The following is a 20,013-nucleotide window of genomic DNA, read 5'->3' as shown; positions in this document are numbered from 1 at the left end:
TTGGGGATAAACATCTACTCGAGAGTAGAAATCCACTCGAGAGCCAAGGCCGACTCGGACTTTTAGAAATCCACCCGAGGGGCCGAAGCCAACTCGGGAATAATATGCTCGGGGGTAAACATCTACCCAAGCGTAGAAATCCACTCGAGGGTCGAGGCCGACTCGAGATTTTCAAAATCCACCCGAGGGGCTGTAGCCAACTCGAGAATAATAGACTCGGGGGTAAACATCCACCCGAGCGTAGAAATCCACTCGAGAGTCGAGGCCGACTCGAGCTTTTAGAAATCCACCCGAGGGGCCGAAGCCAACTAGAAAATGATAGGCTCGGGGATAAATATTTACTCGATAGTAGAAATCCACTCGAGGGCCGAGGCCGACTCGAGCTTTTAGAAATCCACCCGAGGGGCCAAAGCCAACTTGGAAATAATAGGCTCGGGGGTAAACATCTACCCGAGCGTAGAAATTCACTCGAGGGCCGAGGCTGACTCGAGCATATAGAAATCCACCCGATGGGCCGAAGCCAACTCGAGAATAATATACTCGGACGTAAACATCCACCCGAGAGTAGAAATCCACTCGAGAGCCGAGGCCAACTCGAGCTTTTAGAAATCCACCCGAGGGGCCAAAGCCAACTCGGAAATAGTAGGCTCGGGAATAAACATCTACCCGAGCGTAGAAATCTACTCGAGGGCCGAGGCCAACTCGAGCTTTTAGAAATCCATCCGAGAGGCCGAAGCCAATGCGAAAATAATAGGCTCAGGGATAAACATCTACCCAAGGGTCTTGCGAATGAGGGTGCTTTTCCTCGACTCTCCGTTGACGCCGCAAGGCATCCTGAGCCGAGCTCAAAGGATGACTTTAGGCGAGTTCGGGGATAAGAATCTACCCGAGAGCAGAAATCTGCTCGAGGGTGAGGCCAACTCGAGACTTAAAAATCCATCCGAGGGCCGAAGCCAATTTAGGAATAATAGATTCAGTAATAAACATCTGTCCGAGTGTAGAAATCCACTCGAGGGCCAAGGCCGACTCGAGCATTTAGAAATCCACCGAAGGGGCCGAAGCCAACTCAGAAATAATAGGCTTGGGGATAAATATCTATCCGAGAGTAGAAATCCACTCGAGGGCCGAGGCCGACTCGAGCTTTTAGAAATCCACCCGAGGGGCTGAAGCCAACTCGGAAATAATAGACTCGGGGGTAAACATCTACCCAAGCGTAGAAATCCACTCGAGAGTCGAGACCGACTCGAGCTTTTAGAAATCCACTCGAGGGGCCGAAGCCAACTCGAAAATAATAAGCTCGGGAATAAACATCTACCCGAGAGTAGAAATCCACTCGAGGACCGAGGCCGATTCGAGTTTTTAGAAATCCACTCGAGGGGCCGAAGCCAACTCGGAAATAATAGGCTCGGGGGTAAACATCTATCCGAGCGTAAAAATTCACTCAAGGGCCGAGGCCAACTCAAGCTTTTAGAAATCCATCCGAAAGGCCGAAGCCAACTCAGGAATAATAGACTTGGAGGTATACATCCACCCGAGCGTAAAAATCCACTCGAGGGTCGAGGCCAACTCGAGCTTTTAGAAATCTAACCGAGGGATCGAAGCCAACTCGAAAATAATAAGCTCGTGGATAAACATTTTTTCAAGAGTAGAAATCCACTCGAGAGCCGAGGCCGACTCGAGCTTTAAGAATTCCACCCAAAGGGTCGAAGCCAACTTGGGAATAATAGGCTCGGAGGTAAACATCTATCCGAGCGTAGAAATCCACTCGAGGGCTGAGGCTGACTCGAGCATATAGAAATCCATCCGAGTGGCCAAAACCAACTCGGAAATAATAGACTCGGGGGTAAATATCCATCCGAGAGTAGAAATCCACTCGAGGGCCGAGGCCGACTCAAGCTTTTAGAAATCCACCTAAGGAGCCGAAGCCAACTCGAAAATAATAGGCTCGGGGATAAACATCTACCCGAGCGTTGAAATCTACTTGAGGGTCGAGACCGACTCGAGCTTTTAGAAATCCATCCGAGGGGCCAAAACCAACTCGAAAATAATAGGCTCGGGGATGAACATCTACCCGAGGGTCTTGCGGACGGGGGTGCTCTTCCTCGACTCCCCGTTGATGCCGCAAGGCATCCCGAGCCGAGCTCAAAGGATGACTTTAGGCGAGTTCGGGGATAAGTATCCATCCGAGAGCAGAAATCTGCTCGAGGGCTGAGGCCAACTCGAGATTTAAAAATCCACCCAAGGGTTGAAGCCAATTCGAGAATAATAGGTTCGGAGATAAACATCTGCTCGGGCGTAGAAATCCACTCGAGGGCCGAGGCTGACTTGAGCTTTTAGAAATCCACCCGAGGAGCCGAAGCCAACTCGGAAATAATAGGCTTGGGGATAAACATCTACCCGAGAGTAGAAATTCACTCGAGGGTCGAGGCCGACTCGAGCTTTTAGAAATCCACCCGAGGGACGAAAGCCAACTCGGGAATAATAGACTCGGGGGTAAACATCTACCAGAGCGTAGAAATCTACTCAAGGCCCGAGGCCGACTCGAGCTTTTAGAAATCCACCCAAGGGGCCGAAGCCAACTCGGGAATAATAAGTTCAGGGATAAACATCTACGCAAGACTATAAATCCACTCGAGGGTCGAGACTGACTCGAGCTTTTAGAAATCCATCCGAGGGGCCGAAGCCAACTCGAAAATAATAGGCTCGGCGGTAAACATCTTACCAAGCGTAGAAATCCACTTGGGGGCCAAGGGCGACTCGAGCTTTTAGAAATCCAAGCAAACGGTCGAAGCCAACTCGGAAATAATAGATTCGGAGGTAAACATCCACCCGAGCGTAGAAATCCACTCGAGAGTCGAGGCTGACTCGAGCATATAGAAATCCATCCGAGGGGCCGAAGCCAACTCGAAAATAATAGACTCGGGGATAAACATTTACCTGAGAGTAGAAATCCACTTGAGGGGTCGAGACCGACTCGAGCTTTTAGAAATCCACCCGAGGGGCCGAAACTAACTCGGGAATAATAGGCTCGGTGATAAACATCTACCCGAGCGTAGAAATCTACTCGAGGACAGAGGCCAACTCGAGCTTTTAGAAATCCACCCGAGGGGCCGAAGCCAACTCGGAAATAATAGGCTCGGGGATAAACATCTACCCGAGGATCTTGCGGACGGGGGTGCTCTTCCTCAGCTCCCCGTTAACGTCACAAGACATCTCGTGCCGAGATCAAAGGATGACTTTAGGCGAGTTCGGGAATAAGTATCCACTCGAGAGCAGAAATCTGCTCGAGGGCTGAAGCCAACTCGAGACTTAAAAATCCACTGGACGACCGAAGCCAATTCGAAAATAATAGGTTTGGAGATAAACATCTGCCCGAGCGTAGAAATCCACTCGAGGGTCGAGGTCGACTCGAGCTTTTAGAAATCCACCCGAGGGGCCGAAGCCAACTCAAAAATAATAGGCTTGGGGATAAACATCTATCCGAGAGTAGAAATCTATTCGAGGGCTAAGGCCGACTCGAGCTTTTAGAAATGCACCCGAGGGGCTGAAGCCAACTCGAAATTAATAGACTCGGGGGTAAACATCTACCCGAGCGTAAAAATCCACTCGAGGGTCAAGGCCGACTTGAGCTTTTGGAAATCCACCCGAAGGGCCGAAGCCAACTCGGAAATAATAAGCTCAGGGATAAACATCTACCCGAGGTAGAAATCCACTCGAGGGCCGAGGCTGACTCGAGCTTTTAAAAATCCACCTGAGGGGCCGAAGCCAACTTGAAAATAATAGGCTCGGGGTAAACATCTACCCGAGCGTAGAAATCCACTCGAGGGCCGAGGCCGACTCGAGCTTTTAGAAATCCATCTGACGGGCCGAGGCCGGCTCGAGCTTTTAGAAATCCACTCGGGAATAATAGACTCGGGGGTAAACATCCATCCAAGTGTAGAAATCAACTCGAGGGCCGAGGCCAACTCGAGCTTTTGGAAATCCACCCGAGGGGCCGAAGCCAACTCGAAAATAATAGGCTCAGAGATAAACATTTATCCGACAGTAGAAATCCACTCGAGAGCCGAGGCCGACTCGAGCTTTTAAAAATCCACCCGAGGGGCCGAAGCCAACTGGAAAATAATAGGCTCAGGGGTAAATATCTATCCGAGCATAGAAATCCACTTGAGGGATGAGGCTGACTCGAGCATATAGAAATTCACCCGAGGGGCCGAAGCCAACTCGGGAATAATAGACTCGGAGGTAAACATCCACTCGAGAGTAGAAATCTACTCGAGGGCCGAGGCCGACTTGAGCTTTTAGAAATCCAGCCAAGGGTCGGAAGCCAACTCGGGAATAATAGGCTCGGGGATAAACATTTACCCGAGCGTAAAAATCTACTCGAGGGCTGAGGCCGACTCGAGCTTTTAGAAATTCACTCGAGGGGCCGAAGCCAACTTGGGAATAATAGGCTCGGGGATAAACATCTACCCGAGGGTCTTGCAGACGAGGGTGTTTTTCCTCGGTTCCCCGTTGACGCCGCAAGGCATCCCGAGCCGAGCTCAAAGGATGATTTTAGGCGAGTTCGGGGATAAGTATCCACCCGAGAGCAGAAATCTGCTCAAGGGCCAAGACCAACTCGAGATTTAAAAATCTACCCAAGGGCCGAAGCCAATTCGAGAATAATAGGTTCGGGGATAAACATCTGCCCGAGTGTAGAAATCCACTCGAGGGCTGAGGCCGACTCGAGCTTTTAGAAATCCACCCGAGGGGCCGAAGCCAACTCGGGGATAATAGGCTCGGGGATACATATCTACCCGAGAGTAGAAATCCACTCAAGGGCTGAGGCCGACTCGAGCTTTTAGAAATCCACCCAAGGGACTGAAGCCAACTCGAAAATAATAGTCTCGGGGATAAACATCTATCCGAGGGCCTTGCGGACGGGGGTGCTCTTCCTCGGCTCCCCGTTGACGCCGTAAGGCATCCCGAGCCGAGCTCAAAGGATAACTTTATAGATGCCCCCCCACTCAGATCAGGGGCATGCTTGTAGAATCTTGCGGAGGGGGGTGCTCTTCCTCGGCTTCCCGTTGACGCCACAGGGCATCCCGAGCTGAGCTCACGGAATGACTTTGTAGATGCCCCCCCCTCAGATCAGGGGTTTACTTGTAGAATCCTGTAGACGGGGGTGTTCTTCCTCGGCTCTCCGTTGATGCCGCCGCAGGGCATCCCGAGCCGAACTTAAGGGATGACTTTGTAGATGCCTCCCACTCAGATCAGGGGCGTACTTGTAGAATCCTACGGATGGGGGTGCTTTTCCTTGGCTCCCCGTTAACGCCGCAAAGCATCCCGAGCCGAGCTCAAAGGATGACTTTGTAGATGGAACCTGCGAGACCCTTGGGCCCTCGCTGAGTCCTGCAGGATGCCTGAGACAAGCTCTGGGGGCAACTTTATTAGGTCATCGGCATACATCTCGTGCTGCCCGGACATCAGCACCGAGCTTCCTAGGATACTTCAGAGACGCCTTGGGAATATTCCGAAAGATAACTTTATTAGATTACGGTCTAAGGAAGAAGGCCCTGACTTGAAGGAGGCTAAGGTCCTTCCTTGGGGGAGTAATTTACATCTGGGGTCACCAGCCTCAGGCCGGTGAGCGTGGCCTCTTCTCGGTCCCTTGGGGTCAGGGCGGCATCAACATGAGACTCATAAGCGGGGTATTGGTAGTGCCCGCATTGGGGCTTCCGTCGTCGGGTCTGTCAGATGGTCTTGAAATCTGCCCATCAAGCTTCGCTCTGTTGGTTGACCCACCAACGAACCGACTCATATGGCCTTAGCGGACGATCACTTCGATCTTATCACGAAGTTGATAGCAATCCTCCGTGTCGTGGCCATGATCCATATGGAAGCGGCAGTACTTGCCTAAATACTTTCGTGACTTAGATGGTCGCATCTTCGGGGGAGATTGGAGGTAGCCGGAGCCCTCAATTTTCGTGAGGATTTCGGCCCGGGAGGACGTAAGAGGAGAATACTCCTCAAAACTTCGGTGGGAGAGATATCTCCCAGACTTCTAAGGGGACCTGCTCCTCGATCGATGACACTCCTCACGGAGTTCCGCGACCTGATCCCAAAGCATTTGGATTTGTTGCCCTGCTTCCTCGATCTTCCTGTCGAGTTCAGTAGTTGATGAAACTCCGGCCGGATTAAGGGTTTGAATAACTGCGGCCAAGGTTTATGTTGTCCAATTCCTGTTTATTTAAAAATACGCTAAACAGATCGTTGTTAGAACCGACAAACAAAGTTTAATTTAATTTTACTCTTACCTTTTCTACTCGAAGAATAGTGGTTGTAAGAGGTCAATCCACAGGGAGGCGATTGGAGCTGCATAAAAATTAAAACGTTCACTCGGTTTCGAAATCGATTCTTGAATAACAAAAGAAAATTATTACTTCGAGGATGTTTGAATGATTCTCTGGGCTACCAGAGAATGTTTTCTACTTGAAATTGACAAAAAGACAGGTATTTAAATTCTAAAAGCATTTATATATTTAACTAATCAAAGAAAAGCTTTAGCATAAATTAAAATGGATGAAAACAGTGCTAAGAAGATTGAAACCTGAAACATAAATTGCATAAAAGAAAATTTCATATATTGTATGAAAAAGGAAGAAAGATTACAGAATTTGAAGAACGGAAATTAAAAACAACAGAAATTACAACTTTAGCATAAATAAAACTCTCTATTAAAATAAAACTAAAAACCCCAAAACACATGCTCTCAAAATAAAACTCTTAATAAAACTAAAAACTAAAAAATCATATTAGAACATGCTCTGTTTTCAAAAGAGAAAACAGAGCATTTCCTTCTCTCTTTTTTTTCTTTCTCTCTTCTCTCCCAAACCGAACCCTCTTCCCTGTTCCTTCTTGAACCAGCCGACCTCCCCTGTTACTTGGCCCCAATCCCAACCGATGACCCCGAGCTTCCCTCTCCTCCTCTCGTCCTCCCCTTCTTATAGATCGCCCGAGCCTTGAAGCCGGCAATGGATCAAAACGGTCGCGGGTTCGATGGGTACTGATCACGGACGGATGAGGCGGAGGGCGTCAATCCGTGGGAGATGGCTAGATCACGAGCTCCTTGGGCGGATCGAAACGGAAGAGGACGGGAACGTGGATCCAGGTGTTGGGAGGAGCCGATCATGGCTTGATGGGCGGTATGCTGGGAGATTGCGGACGGATCAAGCCGGAGGGAGCTGATCTGGATGGTGATCCATGGCTGGGGCACTGCAGGAGGAAGAAACGGAAGGGAGGAGACGCATGCGGCTGGATCACGGCTTGCATCATGGCTGGGATGCTTGCAGTCGGAAGGAGTGGATCGTGGATGCTGATTCGGGAAGGAAGCTGGCTGCAGTTCCTTGATCACAGATGGATGAACGCAATGCTTGGATCACGCTTGCAGTCCGAGTGTGGGAGGTTGGATCACGGAAGATTGCATGCGCTAATGAGGAGGACGTGGCCTTGCTTCTTCGGGCCATGCTGGGATCGATCGCGGAAGAAAGGAGATGCGGGCTGAGGCGGAGGAGGCTGCTGTGATTTCGATCACGGCTTGGAGCTGGGACGTTGCGGGATGAGCTGGGAAGGATGGACGGTCGTGATGCACTGCGGGAGGAATCAGATCACGGAAGGATTTGGCTGCGGCTGAAATGCGGGATGAGCTCCATCACATGAAGATGCTGGCTTGACTTGAGCTCGGACATGTGTTTGCTCGATTCGGCCGGAAGGAACGGAGACGAGCAGGACATGGGGACTGCATGGCTTCGGTTGGGACCTAAGTTATCCTAGTGGACGAGTGTTGTCTCGTGAGGGTTTGCAGTGAAGTTACCCACAAACTTCAATCCATTTTTTTTTAAGCTAAATACACAAAACTAAGATATGTATCCATTTTCGTAGGAAATCACGATTGCACTTAGCACGTATAACAAGCCTTTAAACCCCTAGGTTATCCTAGTGGACGAGTGTTGTCTCGTGAGGGTTTGCAGTGAAGTTACCCACAAACTTCATCAGTCAGGAATTTCCAATTTTTAACTCGAAATTTGAACAAGTATTACTGTATGAAACTAGAATTGCAAGGACAATAGAGACTTGTTGCTATCATATTTAAACAGATTCTAACTCAAGTTTCATTACACCCAATCTATCTGCTAACAAGTCAAGAATGTTCGATGCATTTAACATGATGAAATTCATAATCATTATTTAGATCATAATATTTAAAATGAATTGATTCAAATATTAACATCTGAAATTAAAGCTATAATAATTAAAAAGATTAAAGAAGCAAAATATTTTTCTGTAATACTTGATTGCACTCCTGATGTAAGCCATCAGGAACAAATGACCCTAGTTTTAAGATGTATAGATACTTCAATAAGTCCAGTAAAAATAGAAGAATATTTTTTAGAATTTTTAGAAGTAGATGATACCTCTAGAAAGGGCCTTTTTAATGAACTTATAAATATAATAGAAAAACATAAACTTGAGATTAATGATATAAGAGGACAAGGGTATGACAACGGATCTAATATGAAAGGAAAACATCAAGGTGTACAAAGGAGATTATTAGATATAAATTCTAGAGTATTTTACACACCATGTGGATATCATAACTTAAATTTAGTATTATGTGATATTGCTAACTCATGTCCTAAGCCTATACCTTTTTTTGGAGTGATACAACGAATTTATACCTTATTTTCTTCTTCCACAAAACGATGAAAAAATTTACAAAATAATATATCCACATTGACTCTTAAACCCTTGTTACAGACACGTTGGGAAAGTCGTATTGAAAGTGTCAAAGCAATTAAAAACCAAGGCCCTAAAATAAGAGATGCCTTAGTTCAATTAGCGAAAACTAGTGAAGATCCTAAAATAAAAAGTGAAGCCACATGTTTAGCTACATATGAGATTGAAAATTTTGAATTCTTATTAGGCATGATATATTATTTGCTGTTAACTCAGTTAGTAATATTTTATAATCTGAAAACATGCATATTGATGTTGCTATAGATCAATTAAAAGGTCTTCTTTCTTATTTGAAAAGTTATAGGAAAAATGGATTCATGAATGCTTTGAATTCATCTAAAGAAATTGCAAATGAAATGAAAATAGAAGCTATATTTCGTGAAAAATGTATGATTCGAAAAAAAAATATTTTGATGAAAATAATGATGATGAGACAACAAGATCAACTAAAGAATCTTTTAGAATTGATTATTTTTATATATAGTGGATCAAGCTATTTCTTCAATTCAAAATAGGTTTGAACAATTTACCATATATGAAAATATTTTTGATTTTTTGTTTAATTTTAAAAAGTTAAAATCTTTCAATGAAGATGATTTGAAAAAGTATTGTCTTAATCTTGAAAACTTTTTAAAGTATAGTGAATATTCTGATATTGATGGTATTTATCTGTTTTCAGAGTTAAAAATTTTAAAAGAAGTTTTACAAACAGAAACTAGTACCCCTATTGATATTTTAAGTTTTATAAAAAAAACAGATTCTTTTCCAAATGCATGCATTGCATATAGGATATTATTAATAATACCTGCAATAGTTGCTTCTACTTAAAAAGGTTTTTCAAAATTAAAGTTAATAAAATCTTATTTGCAAGCAATTATGTCACTAGAAAGATTAAATAGATTATTTATATTATCGATTGAAAATAGTATTTTAATGGATCTTGAGTATAAAAGTTTAATTAGTAATTTCCCTAGACGAATTATTTTTAAATAAAATATTAAAATATTTTTTTACTTATTAAAATTTTTCTATCATTTAAATAATAATAAAAAAAGATTTCTTCTAATGAGTTTGCCTTAGGCCCCCAAATGTATTCCCCCGTCATTAGCTAACCATAATGCACAAGATACCCCTTGGAAGAGACAAAATTAGTCATCAAGCAGATAAACCAAAGTATACTGCAGGATCACTTAAAAGGTTACATTAGACTATTTCATCAGCTGTTTGAGAATCCTTTTCTCGGATTTCGCTATGGTGGCCCGATTCTTGCCCTCTTCAATGCCTAAACACACTTGGATCCGCGCGCGAGCAGAACCCGCTACGCCCAGAGGCCAGAGCCCGCTCGCAACAGCCAAACCGGACACAACGGACGCCAGCACTGCTCCCAAATGTTACAATACCCCAAGCCTGACCGTTAAATCAAGATCCAACGGCCATCCAAAGCCTCCATTCTCTTCGCTTCCCTTCGGTCCCAAGCCTCCATCCCTATACCCAAACGTCCGATCACTGGCGGTGCCCAGACCCCCTTCTCTCCGCCACCGATCTCTCCCCATGACCTCGCCGGACTCCGCCGCACCCCCCGGTAACCTCACCGAGCTGAACGACGCCTCCGACTTCGACGCCATCGTCTCCCCCGATTGCTATCTCTCCGTCTGCGGCTTCGGTTCTCTCCTCTCCGGTAATCTCACGCCCCCTTCTCTTCCTTCCCTTCTATCGCCTTCTAAAACCTTAGCGCCATCAATGGATTCCAGAGAAGAGCGCGAGGAGTACCTTCCCCGATCTCAAGAACTTTAGACTCGCAGTGCTGCGTGGATTCCGGCGCGTCTTTGCCCACGTCGCCCCCATCTTCTTCGAGCGCGGGATCGCCAAGGAGGAAACAGGGGTTAGAATCGAATCGATTCTCATCGGATCTTTGATTTTTTGATATTGGGAAGTTATGAGCTGTGGAATTGTTTGTTTTCTTCTAATTGGCGATGTTGGAAGGTTTCAGGAGGTGTCGAGCTTGAGCGTGGAGTCCTGTGAAGGGGAGTTTCTTATAGTTACCGTGTTCGAGATCAGAAAGGAGGAGGTATGGCTGTTCTTTTGTTCTTCTGCTTGATTTTTGAGATTTGAATACAAAGATTTGACCTTTTGTTGGTGGAATGCAATAAAGTTTCAATCCTGCTTACTTCTTGATGGGTCTTTGTAGGTTCCGTCCTTTATTGAGAGGGAGAATGAGTTTAGGTTCTTGGCTGTGAGTTGCTGACTTGCCTACTCTGCTTTAATTTGGTGGTACATTTTATTGCTGCTGATGAGGAGATTTTCTTTTTTATTTCGTAGGTGGTTCCTGAAAGTTTGGATGGGATTCCTTTTGCCAATCCAGCTGTGAGTGCTCATGAAACAATTCACTTGTGGCTGCGCTTATTTGTCATCTGTTCTATTAGATCTACATTTTTTTGGTTGTAACAAGTTGTCGCTTTTGGATTATTATTGATATTTGATAGTTGATGCAGGTGGTGTGTGCACGATACAGTGATGATGAGTATTTTCACATAAGATGCAAAGGTAGTTATTTTTTTCTTTATCACTTGTAATGCATATCATTCTCATAAGCACCATAAAAAGATAGTGCAGCCTGTCGAAATTAAAACCATGGTTCTCTTTGGGCCTAGTCTAATATCAACTAATGCTGTATCATTTCTTTTCTGTTATCTCCTCAACCGATATATTAGCATATCACTTATGTCTTTTCTTATCAGCACCTAGTAGACAAATGTTAATTGTTTTGTCAGATATTCCATATGAATGCTTCCTAGGCTCGTTCATTATTTTTTCCTTTAAGGCCATTTATCCACCTTGCTTGCATGAAACTTCTTCCTAATCAGACTCAGATTGTTGCATTTCCTTGGCCAATGGGACAAGAAATATGTGATAAACTTTAAAATTTCTCTCTTTTTGATAGAGGGTGAGCCTTGGCGCAACCATAAAGTTGCTCCATAGTGACCTAGTTGTCATATGCTAAAAACACCAAAACAACTTCTCTACACGTGGGAGCAAGATTATGCACATCTAACCCTCCCTAGACCCTACAATGGTAGCAACCTCATGCAACGAGTCACCTTTTTTTTTTATCCTTGAAAGTTGAACATTCTGTTCTAAATAAACTTCTCTCCATATGCAGACTTGCACTTCAATGATGGATGGTCTATATTTATTTACACCACCGGCTTTCAATTGGTTTGTTGATCAATAGAAAAGTATGAAACCATTAGCTGTTTCTTTTGTAGGAAATCATGTGAGTTTAACTAGTTGGAATGAGATGATAGAATAGTTTGTGGATCATTTGGTGCATTCATTACCTGTATCTTTCCCCTTCTTCTTTCAAAAGAATGTGTGCTTTATCAATTATTGCAGTATGGGTGAAGAAATATTAACTTTCTTAGTGATGTAATGTATTACGGATTTTTTTTTTTTGGATGATAGAATGTTCTATCAAACCACAATAATTAAAGTGGTGTTAAAAGCAAAGAAAGATTTATTAGTCAATCCTGAGTCGGTGATTATCATCATCGTCCAAACCTCAGCCACTAAAATAGGTTTTTCTATGGAGCATGACTCTAAGTTGAGAATATGATTATCTTTTAACCTATTCTCAGCCTTGTAAGAGTAATATTACTCAGGAGAGGGGCCAGACATGAAACCTAGAAGGTTAGTTGACATTAGAGAGATCTGTCTTATGGGTCGAACTTCCTCTCGTTCAACCAAGGAGAAATCCTTGATAATTCCATTGCGCTCAGAAAGAGCCTAGACAAAAGGGAGCTGGCAGATTTTGATATGAGGAACCATCTTCTATGCGATGACATACCTTTGGCATCTGTTTTGGACCAATGACTTTTTAGAAGACAAGCGACAGAATTAAAAATGTCAAAACAATTTATTCTTCCCAATCTCATGGTAGCTTATTGTAAGGTTCAATCAAGAAGATCTTATGGATTGACTTCCTTGAATTATGCTAGAATGCATCTTGTTTTGTTGCAATACCTCTCAAAATTTATTGTTCATTTTGGTTTTATCCATCATTTGTCAATTCTAAAACATAAAATCCTTTTTTCTATTTTTTTCATATTGGATCTCATGGTTCTATTTATATTGTTTCTTAACAATAACTTTCTTGATGTTACAACCTCCTTCCTGCAGGTAGCAAGGAGACTTTTTTCCAGCATTATGGACGATACAACATCCAAAAGATATGGCAGGATGATATTTTGCCTTGTCGTGCATATCTTAGACACTGGTCAGTATTACCATCTTTATGCTTTTCTCTTTATCATACATATCTGCAATCAAGCTTGCAGTTACATGAAGCATGATATGTTGCTTTATTCTTTGATCTTGGTCCAATGCATAAATTGACCTTCGAGGTAAACTTGTTATCACATTAAACCCAGCACTCTGCATTGTTGTCCCAATTATCGTGATGGGGAACTTAGTTAATTATCTCAGCTTGTGAAATAAAGGTAATGCAATTCTATTTGGTAACAAGTTCTGGAATTCAAGATTTTCTCACTGCACACCTTAGCCTTCCATGAATTATAGTGAATAGTGTGGTGTAATGTGACTTTATTCTAAAATTGGGCTTAAGACGCACATGACATGAGGAGCAAGTGTCAGATAGAAAAGCTGCGATCATTTAGTGATGTGATGACATAGGATAATAGCCTAGCATAAGCAAAGGCCATGAGTTCTCCATTGAGACTCCTGCTACAGAGGAAAATGGTGTATTTGCATAAAGAAATTAATTGTATACAAACTAGACTCTAAAGTCTAAACTATAAGCAATCCCAACCTCAAGTGGATCAAAGATTGAGAACTTACATATATTTGATGAAGGTGTGTGATTTCCTGGGACTGTATTTAGAAGTCCACCAGCTGCTTAGTATATTAGATATGGCATGACAGAATGCGCAAGCAAGTTGACAAGCAATTAAAGTGTAATTCACTTGCTCATGAAACCTCTAGTTATCTACTCTTTGAAAAATGAAAAAAAGTGTGATGCCTAAAGTGGAGGTGTCCAAGCTAGAAATAATCTGTTTCTTTTCTTCAAAATGAAAAAGCAAATCACAAGGAAAATTTAGAAGCAAGGATTTAAAATAAAGTAAGAAGCTACATGCAGGCAGAAGAGGGGACACGGGTAGCGCTTTATAGTCATCAAAGATGTGAGTAGGAGTGATATAATGGGAGCAGAAAGGAACACTGGTATATTGGCTCACCACACTCCATATGGAGGGTCATACCAGGAGATGCCAAGCTGATAATAGCACTCACCTGCACATGAATATGATGTAGAATCCTAGGAAGCTTTGTTATCAGTTAAAGCTTGTATGAAAGTTAATTTGAGTTGGGTGGTGCATGTATCTTGTGAGCATGATGGTTGATCAAGTTGGAGATATCTTCTCAAGATAAATACCACAGTACAGTAATTAATAAGGCAACCTCAATTTTAAGTAGCCAGGAGCCCTAAGTGCTGGTATCATAGCCATTGATTTGATTATTCGGTTGATGCAAATGTATTTTCTAGTGTAGTATGAAGGGCACTACGTGAAGAGAATTAGATGCCAGTAGTGGCCTGTATCAAAGATGGCTTGAACATATGCTCAAATCATGCAAGAGTAGCCCTTTTGGACTTTGGACATCAAAGAGCTTGGGGATGGCAACAAACTATATAAGGAGGGCAAAAAGTTGTAACCTTCTTGATATAGTTCACTATGAAAAATTGAATAAGGAAAATAGAAAAACATAAGTAACTATTGAGCCCACTTGCTATTTACTATATAAGGATGCAAGTTACACGGGATTAATGATAAAACAGGTGGGCTCAAGTAAAATAGTAGGACTTGATAACTAAGTAAACATTATAGTACAACCATTGATGTACAGCAAGGATCACCAAATCCCGTTCCTTCTTTCTTGTTGCTTCATGAGTTAATTATTATAAAGGAATTTCCTCACAAAAAAATATTATGGAGGAATGTAAGATGATGAATTAATATATTTAATCGGTCAAAAACATCATAAGAGAGAGAGAAATAGTGGTTTGAAACATCATAAATAGATCTAATGAACACATCATGAAGTAACAAAAAATGTCCTTTCAGAAAAATAAGGCTAGTGCTTCACTTGTTTCTAGCACGACAAGACAATAAAGCTAGATCTCACAAGCTTACTGACAAATTCAGTTCATAGGAAACTAGAGACATATGAATATGTCACCTAGCAACTATTTAAGTCCAAAAAAAGGTAAAGGAATTATGCCAACAGACGGCCTAAAAGATGCACCAAGGTCTAGTGACCCATGCCGAACCGAAAAGGTCGGGAACTAGCATAGTTTCAGCTTTTAAAACAAAACGGGACCTCAGTTCATTTAAACCCCCCCTCCCCCCTTGGTTCGCTAAAATCTCGAGGATTATGCTCAAAGCCCCCCTCCCCACCCCGCACACTCGCACTCGGTTCAATTCCCACCACGCTTAAGATGTTCGAGAGGCACCCGACCTCTCGGTCGTGAACAACGCTGTCCCCCACCCACCACCACCCCCATGGGCTGCTCGCAGTGGTTGGTGAGTGCCCCCCTTCCCCGATAAGTCCCTCCCTCCTCCCTCTCCTTCCCTCCCTCCCTCCCTCACTCACTCACTCACTCCCTCCCTCCCTCTCTCTCTCTCTCTCATATGCGCGTGCATGTGCCCTCTCTTGCTTCGAGGGTTAGGGTTAGGATTTTGCTCTAAACTTCCTCCTTCCTCCCTCCCTCTTCCGCTCCATTCTCTCTCTCTCTCTCTCTCTCTTCCTCTTTTTTTTTCTCTCTCTCCCCGCCTATCCCTCTCTAGCTCTCTTTGTGTGAATAAGCCCCGAAATGGCACGACACAAACCCGTACCATGCCAAAATGGTCGTCAGGTGATACCCCCTCTAGTACTGGTTCGACGCATCTTGATATGCACATAGGTTATGTTTTGGCATGGTAAGCCAACAATTAACATGTTTTGGAATCATTTCATTCTTATTGCTATCTCAAACATGTGGTAGGAGTCAAATCGTCTGAAGAGCTAATATCATTTTAGGTTTCCTAATGGAGACAAAAACATTTTTAGATATGGAATTGGATATTGCCAAAGGAGCTATGATAAATCAAAGCCATCAAGTTGACTGAAATTATGCCTCACGAGGTTCTTCCAGATGGTGATGAAACATGGAAACAAATTTCACACACTAACTAGTTAATATCCTTATATAGACAATGGTCCTAGCCTACTTTATGATGTTGGGAAGCTGACATGAAGCTAAATCAACTTCTGTGGAGTATGGATGAGGTTCATCATAGGTAATAGATTAAGTAAAAGAAGGGCTGAAGGATGTGATGAGCAGCAAGGCAATGTTACTAGGTGAAATGGGACAAGAAGAGGATTTGGAAACTCTCTTAACTATATATTCTCAAAGGACCAACCAGGACTGCAAAAGATGTTGCAAAGGAAGAGATACATGGATTAGACAACCTTAGAGGGTTTCAAATTGCATGATGTATTTTGAACGAATAAGATATGTTGGTTTGAGAGGTGTGGAGATGGCAATAGAAATGCAGAAATTAGTCTTCAAAGCAGACATGAGAGCTATCTTGTAGAAACTAATAGGAAATGAAGAGCAGGGTATAACAGCTAAGCTATCATTAATCAAAGAACCAGTTGGAATAATAGAACAAGATTTTATCAGCTCAGACTGCATCCAAATGGATAAAAAATCGGCTATTGGTGGAGATCATTGTTTTCCTAAAATGCAAATAGGTCAGTCACAATGTTTTTGGAAGAGGAAGATAGGGTTACTACCATTCTAAAGAAACAATCCGAAGCCCTAACAGTGCAGTTTACCTATGCCTTATGGATGGATGGAATCCCTATTACTCAAGATATTGGTTCAATACATATGGCATTTCTGGATGAAGACGCACCGAAGATATCATAATTGAGCCCCTTTCCTGGTGACTGCTTGCAGTCAGGTTCTCAAATTTTGTTAACATCTTGCAACAGTATGGCAACTAATCCTCTCAGAAAACAGTAAGGGAGCATTGAAGCGTTCGCATGTGTGAGTTTGCAACAGTATGACAACTAATCCTTTCAGAAAACAGTACCACAACTAAGGGAGAATTGAAGCATTCACATGCGTGGAAATTACCAATGGATAATCCAGTCATTTAATATAGAGTTGTGAACTATCATTACAAGCAAAACAATGATCCCCATTCTAATATCAGTGAAGAGCAAGGATTCAGAGGTGCAATCATGCAATTATTTGCTACCGTGGGCAATTGCTCAGTATGTAAGCAATATCCCCTTCAAGGAACAGATAGTACTAAATGTTGGATATAGTCCAGAATGCTAACAAAGTAAATCCATTTTGAAGATCTCAAAGAAACAGCCTGTACAAGACGTTGTACCATCCATGATGCTAGAGTGTAGATGTTCTTGGAGGTTCCCCAAAATCTTGAGTTTGCACAATAGATCTTCAGAGGGCAATATATTAATTCTGTGTCACTATTGCTGAGATGCCGTACCATTCTTTGGTGTAAAAGATTAGGCTCTATATGCAAATATAGGGCATGGTCCCAGCAATCCAGGGTCCAGGGAGGGGAAGATTGGGGACAGACCTAACCTTTTGGCTTTTTCTTTTCTTTTTTTGTACAAAGTAGTTGCCCAATGACTCTAAGCTGTTGCATTGCAAGTATCAGCCTAAGCTTTTTATCATTGCACCAAGAAAGAGCCCCTACTCTATATACAAATCTTATTTGAAAAACTTTGGGACTGTGAAGCATGATTAGCAAGTTTTCACTTAATGGGTTGTCAGTTATCTTCTGTTTGTTAATTGACATTATTGTAAGCCTCTTTGTACTTAGACATTAAAAAAATGCATGGTTTGCACATCTCCTTATTAGACTTCTACATCAAAATTTGACTTTAAGCCATCTGGTTTCTGGCTTATCCAGTCAGGTTACAGATTGAGGTAGATGACCAAGTGTAGGATCCTTATCTGTCAAACATGTAGTATTAGTAGTCTAGATTATCCAAAGAGACACAATAACATAATCGGTTTACAGACTCATCATGCCTTGCATGTATCAATTAAAAAATTTAAGCTGTGAAGCATGTTGAGCAAGATCAATGTTACTGGTTCACCCTTGTAGTTTCTAACTTTCTACTTCACTGAATTCAAATTGTAAAACACGAGTTGCCCCTTTCATGTTTCTAAATAAATGTGATCTAGCATCATCGAAGTTGTGGTCCATCCCAAAATGATTATCAGTAGGGTTAATTAACCTAATACCATTCAAGCTCCACCTTACTTTCAACTTGTATTAAATCTTAACCTACTGTTGGTATATTTGGTCATTTGCAACAGCAAGTAGGAAACGCTCATATCAGTGGAAAGGGCATGTTTTTGCAGCTCAGGATGCTTGATATGAAGTAAAAAGCTACCTACTTTTCACTTTCGCAGAGTATCAGCCAACTTTCTCAGATCGTAATGAAGTAGAAATATGATTTTCATATACCTCCTAATTGTTCTTTACTTAAAACCCTACATGTTTTGCCGCTAGCCCAATCTCTCGTCATGTAAGCAGGATCTTATGAGTTCAGTCTCAGCATATAAGCTGCCTCTTAAACTATTATTGTGAGATCCGAGGATATTCCTGTTTAACAACTTACAGCAAAGCCTATTTCCCTCGCTTATAGCTGCATAAGGGTCAATCCACTCAGGATGTTATTTAGCTTCAGTAGTAATAATGAGCTAGCATACTGACAACCATTTGAATTTGGTGTTTAGGGTCTTATTCATAACATTCTTCTTTTACTATGTATTATGCAAGCCAGATTTACATGCTTGCACCATGTCATTTGCATGCCTTGCTATATTATATTATTTGATTCATTTTCCATCATAAAGTGCAATTGTTGGTGTTCTAGTTTGGTACTTGTGGATTGTTTTTTTGATTTGGTCATGAGTTATATTCATATAGAATAATGTTGGTCTACAGTGTTTTGGCAGCAAAAAATCTTGGGGAAGCAGCTTATGATAATTTCTTAGATCACACATTCATCAGTGACCGTAGAACAACCATCCGCCAATACTTTGCCTCAGCTGGATCGGGCATCATGGAAGAAGAACCTCCAGAATCACTCAAGAGTCGTTATGGAGGATGAAGCTGGCAGCTGGAGGCATTTCAACACAGCTGAGCATGCACTCTCCTTTTGAAAAACGCATGCTGGGTCCTGTAGCTCCAATTACAGCTTGGCAATTATTTACGGTTCAAAAATTTAGAACTCTATGTTCTGGGGATATTATTGATGAAAGGTGGAGGGAAGCACCTGAAGATTGAAAGCATATTAGCAAATTCGCAAAAAGAAAACATTGTACTAGCAAACAATTTATTGGTAAGCTGGACTTGGAAGGCGAAGAATAATAATTTTGGATTTTATAAGAGATGGATATGAAATGATCCAAAACATACTCAAGGTACTGCAAGTCTTCCTATCTATAAACTATGATACTTTATAGATCCATGTTAAGCTTTAAGTCCATGGTTCCATGGTGCCGGATTCTGAGTGTTGATGTCCAATCTTGCTCTTGGGCAGTTGAAGGTTGGCACCATACTCTTTTTTTTAATTTAAATAATATTATTTATAGAAATAGCAATTTATTCCGCCCCATAAAATACTCAATCCAACCCAACTCTAATAGAGTAGATTTTACCCGACCCACAGCGGATCCAAGTTGTGTATAATGGTCAAATCTGCCTTGAACTCGATTTAGATATATATATCTTTATAAATTCACTCTTTCTTACTATAAAAAATAATTTATATGCAAAAAAAATGCTTTTTGTAGTTTTACTCTATCTGATCCATCCAACCCATCAACTTTACTTATTTTTTCCTGCTTAAGGCTCTACCCACTCCGTCCCCATCCTGAGACAAGTACAGATAATGGCCTATCCAACCTATTTCCGACCTGTTGCCATTCCTACTTATTCAGCACGTCCAATCTCTATAATTTGAGCAACTATTGAGATCTTGGCATTTTGGCTTATCTCTCTAACCATATTACTCATCATGAAACAAATATAGACGTGCATGGATTACAGCCACTCATAAAGATGGTAAGCCCCACATGGGTACCTCGATTTTTCCTGTTCTATGAAAAAATTATATGTATACTTTTTTACA

General features: G+C 42.3%; 1 protein-coding gene across 1 annotated transcript; it reads left to right on the top strand.

The window, feature by feature from the left end:
* Positions 1–10,006: 10,006 nt before the first annotated feature.
* On the top strand, positions 10,007–19,268 carry LOC120103864 (uncharacterized). The gene is made up of 8 exons (XM_039118382.2): positions 10,007–10,453; positions 10,527–10,657; positions 10,766–10,843; positions 10,964–11,008; positions 11,095–11,139; positions 11,268–11,319; positions 12,952–13,048; positions 18,825–19,268. The coding sequence occupies exons 1-8, from the start codon at positions 10,027–10,029 to the stop codon at positions 18,988–18,990; spliced, it is 1,041 nt and encodes a 346-aa protein (XP_038974310.2). The 5' UTR covers positions 10,007–10,026; the 3' UTR covers positions 18,991–19,268.
* Positions 19,269–20,013: the final 745 nt, after the last annotated feature.

Source organism: Phoenix dactylifera, chromosome 8 (assembly GCF_051530095.1).
Source record: "Phoenix dactylifera cultivar Ajwa chromosome 8, Ajwa_hap1_PhDact_Kaust_v1.1, whole genome shotgun sequence".
NCBI classification, from domain to species: Eukaryota; Viridiplantae; Streptophyta; class Magnoliopsida; order Arecales; family Arecaceae; genus Phoenix; species Phoenix dactylifera.
The sequence above is the reverse complement of the archived record's forward strand: the minus strand, read 5'-3'. Positions and strand labels throughout refer to the sequence as shown.

Bases quoted from the DNA above. Each gene is read 5' to 3' on its own strand.
- LOC120103864 (XM_039118382.2), top strand. From the start codon at position 10,027: ATGGTGGCCCGATTCTTGCCCTCTTCAATGCCTAAACACACTTGGATC. The intron at 10,658-10,765 runs GTTAGAATCGAA...GGAAGGTTTCAG, and splicing joins TCGCCAAGGAGGAAACAGGG to GAGGTGTCGAGCTTGAGCGT. The intron at 13,049-18,824 runs GTCAGTATTACC...GTTGGTCTACAG, and splicing joins CGTGCATATCTTAGACACTG to TGTTTTGGCAGCAAAAAATC.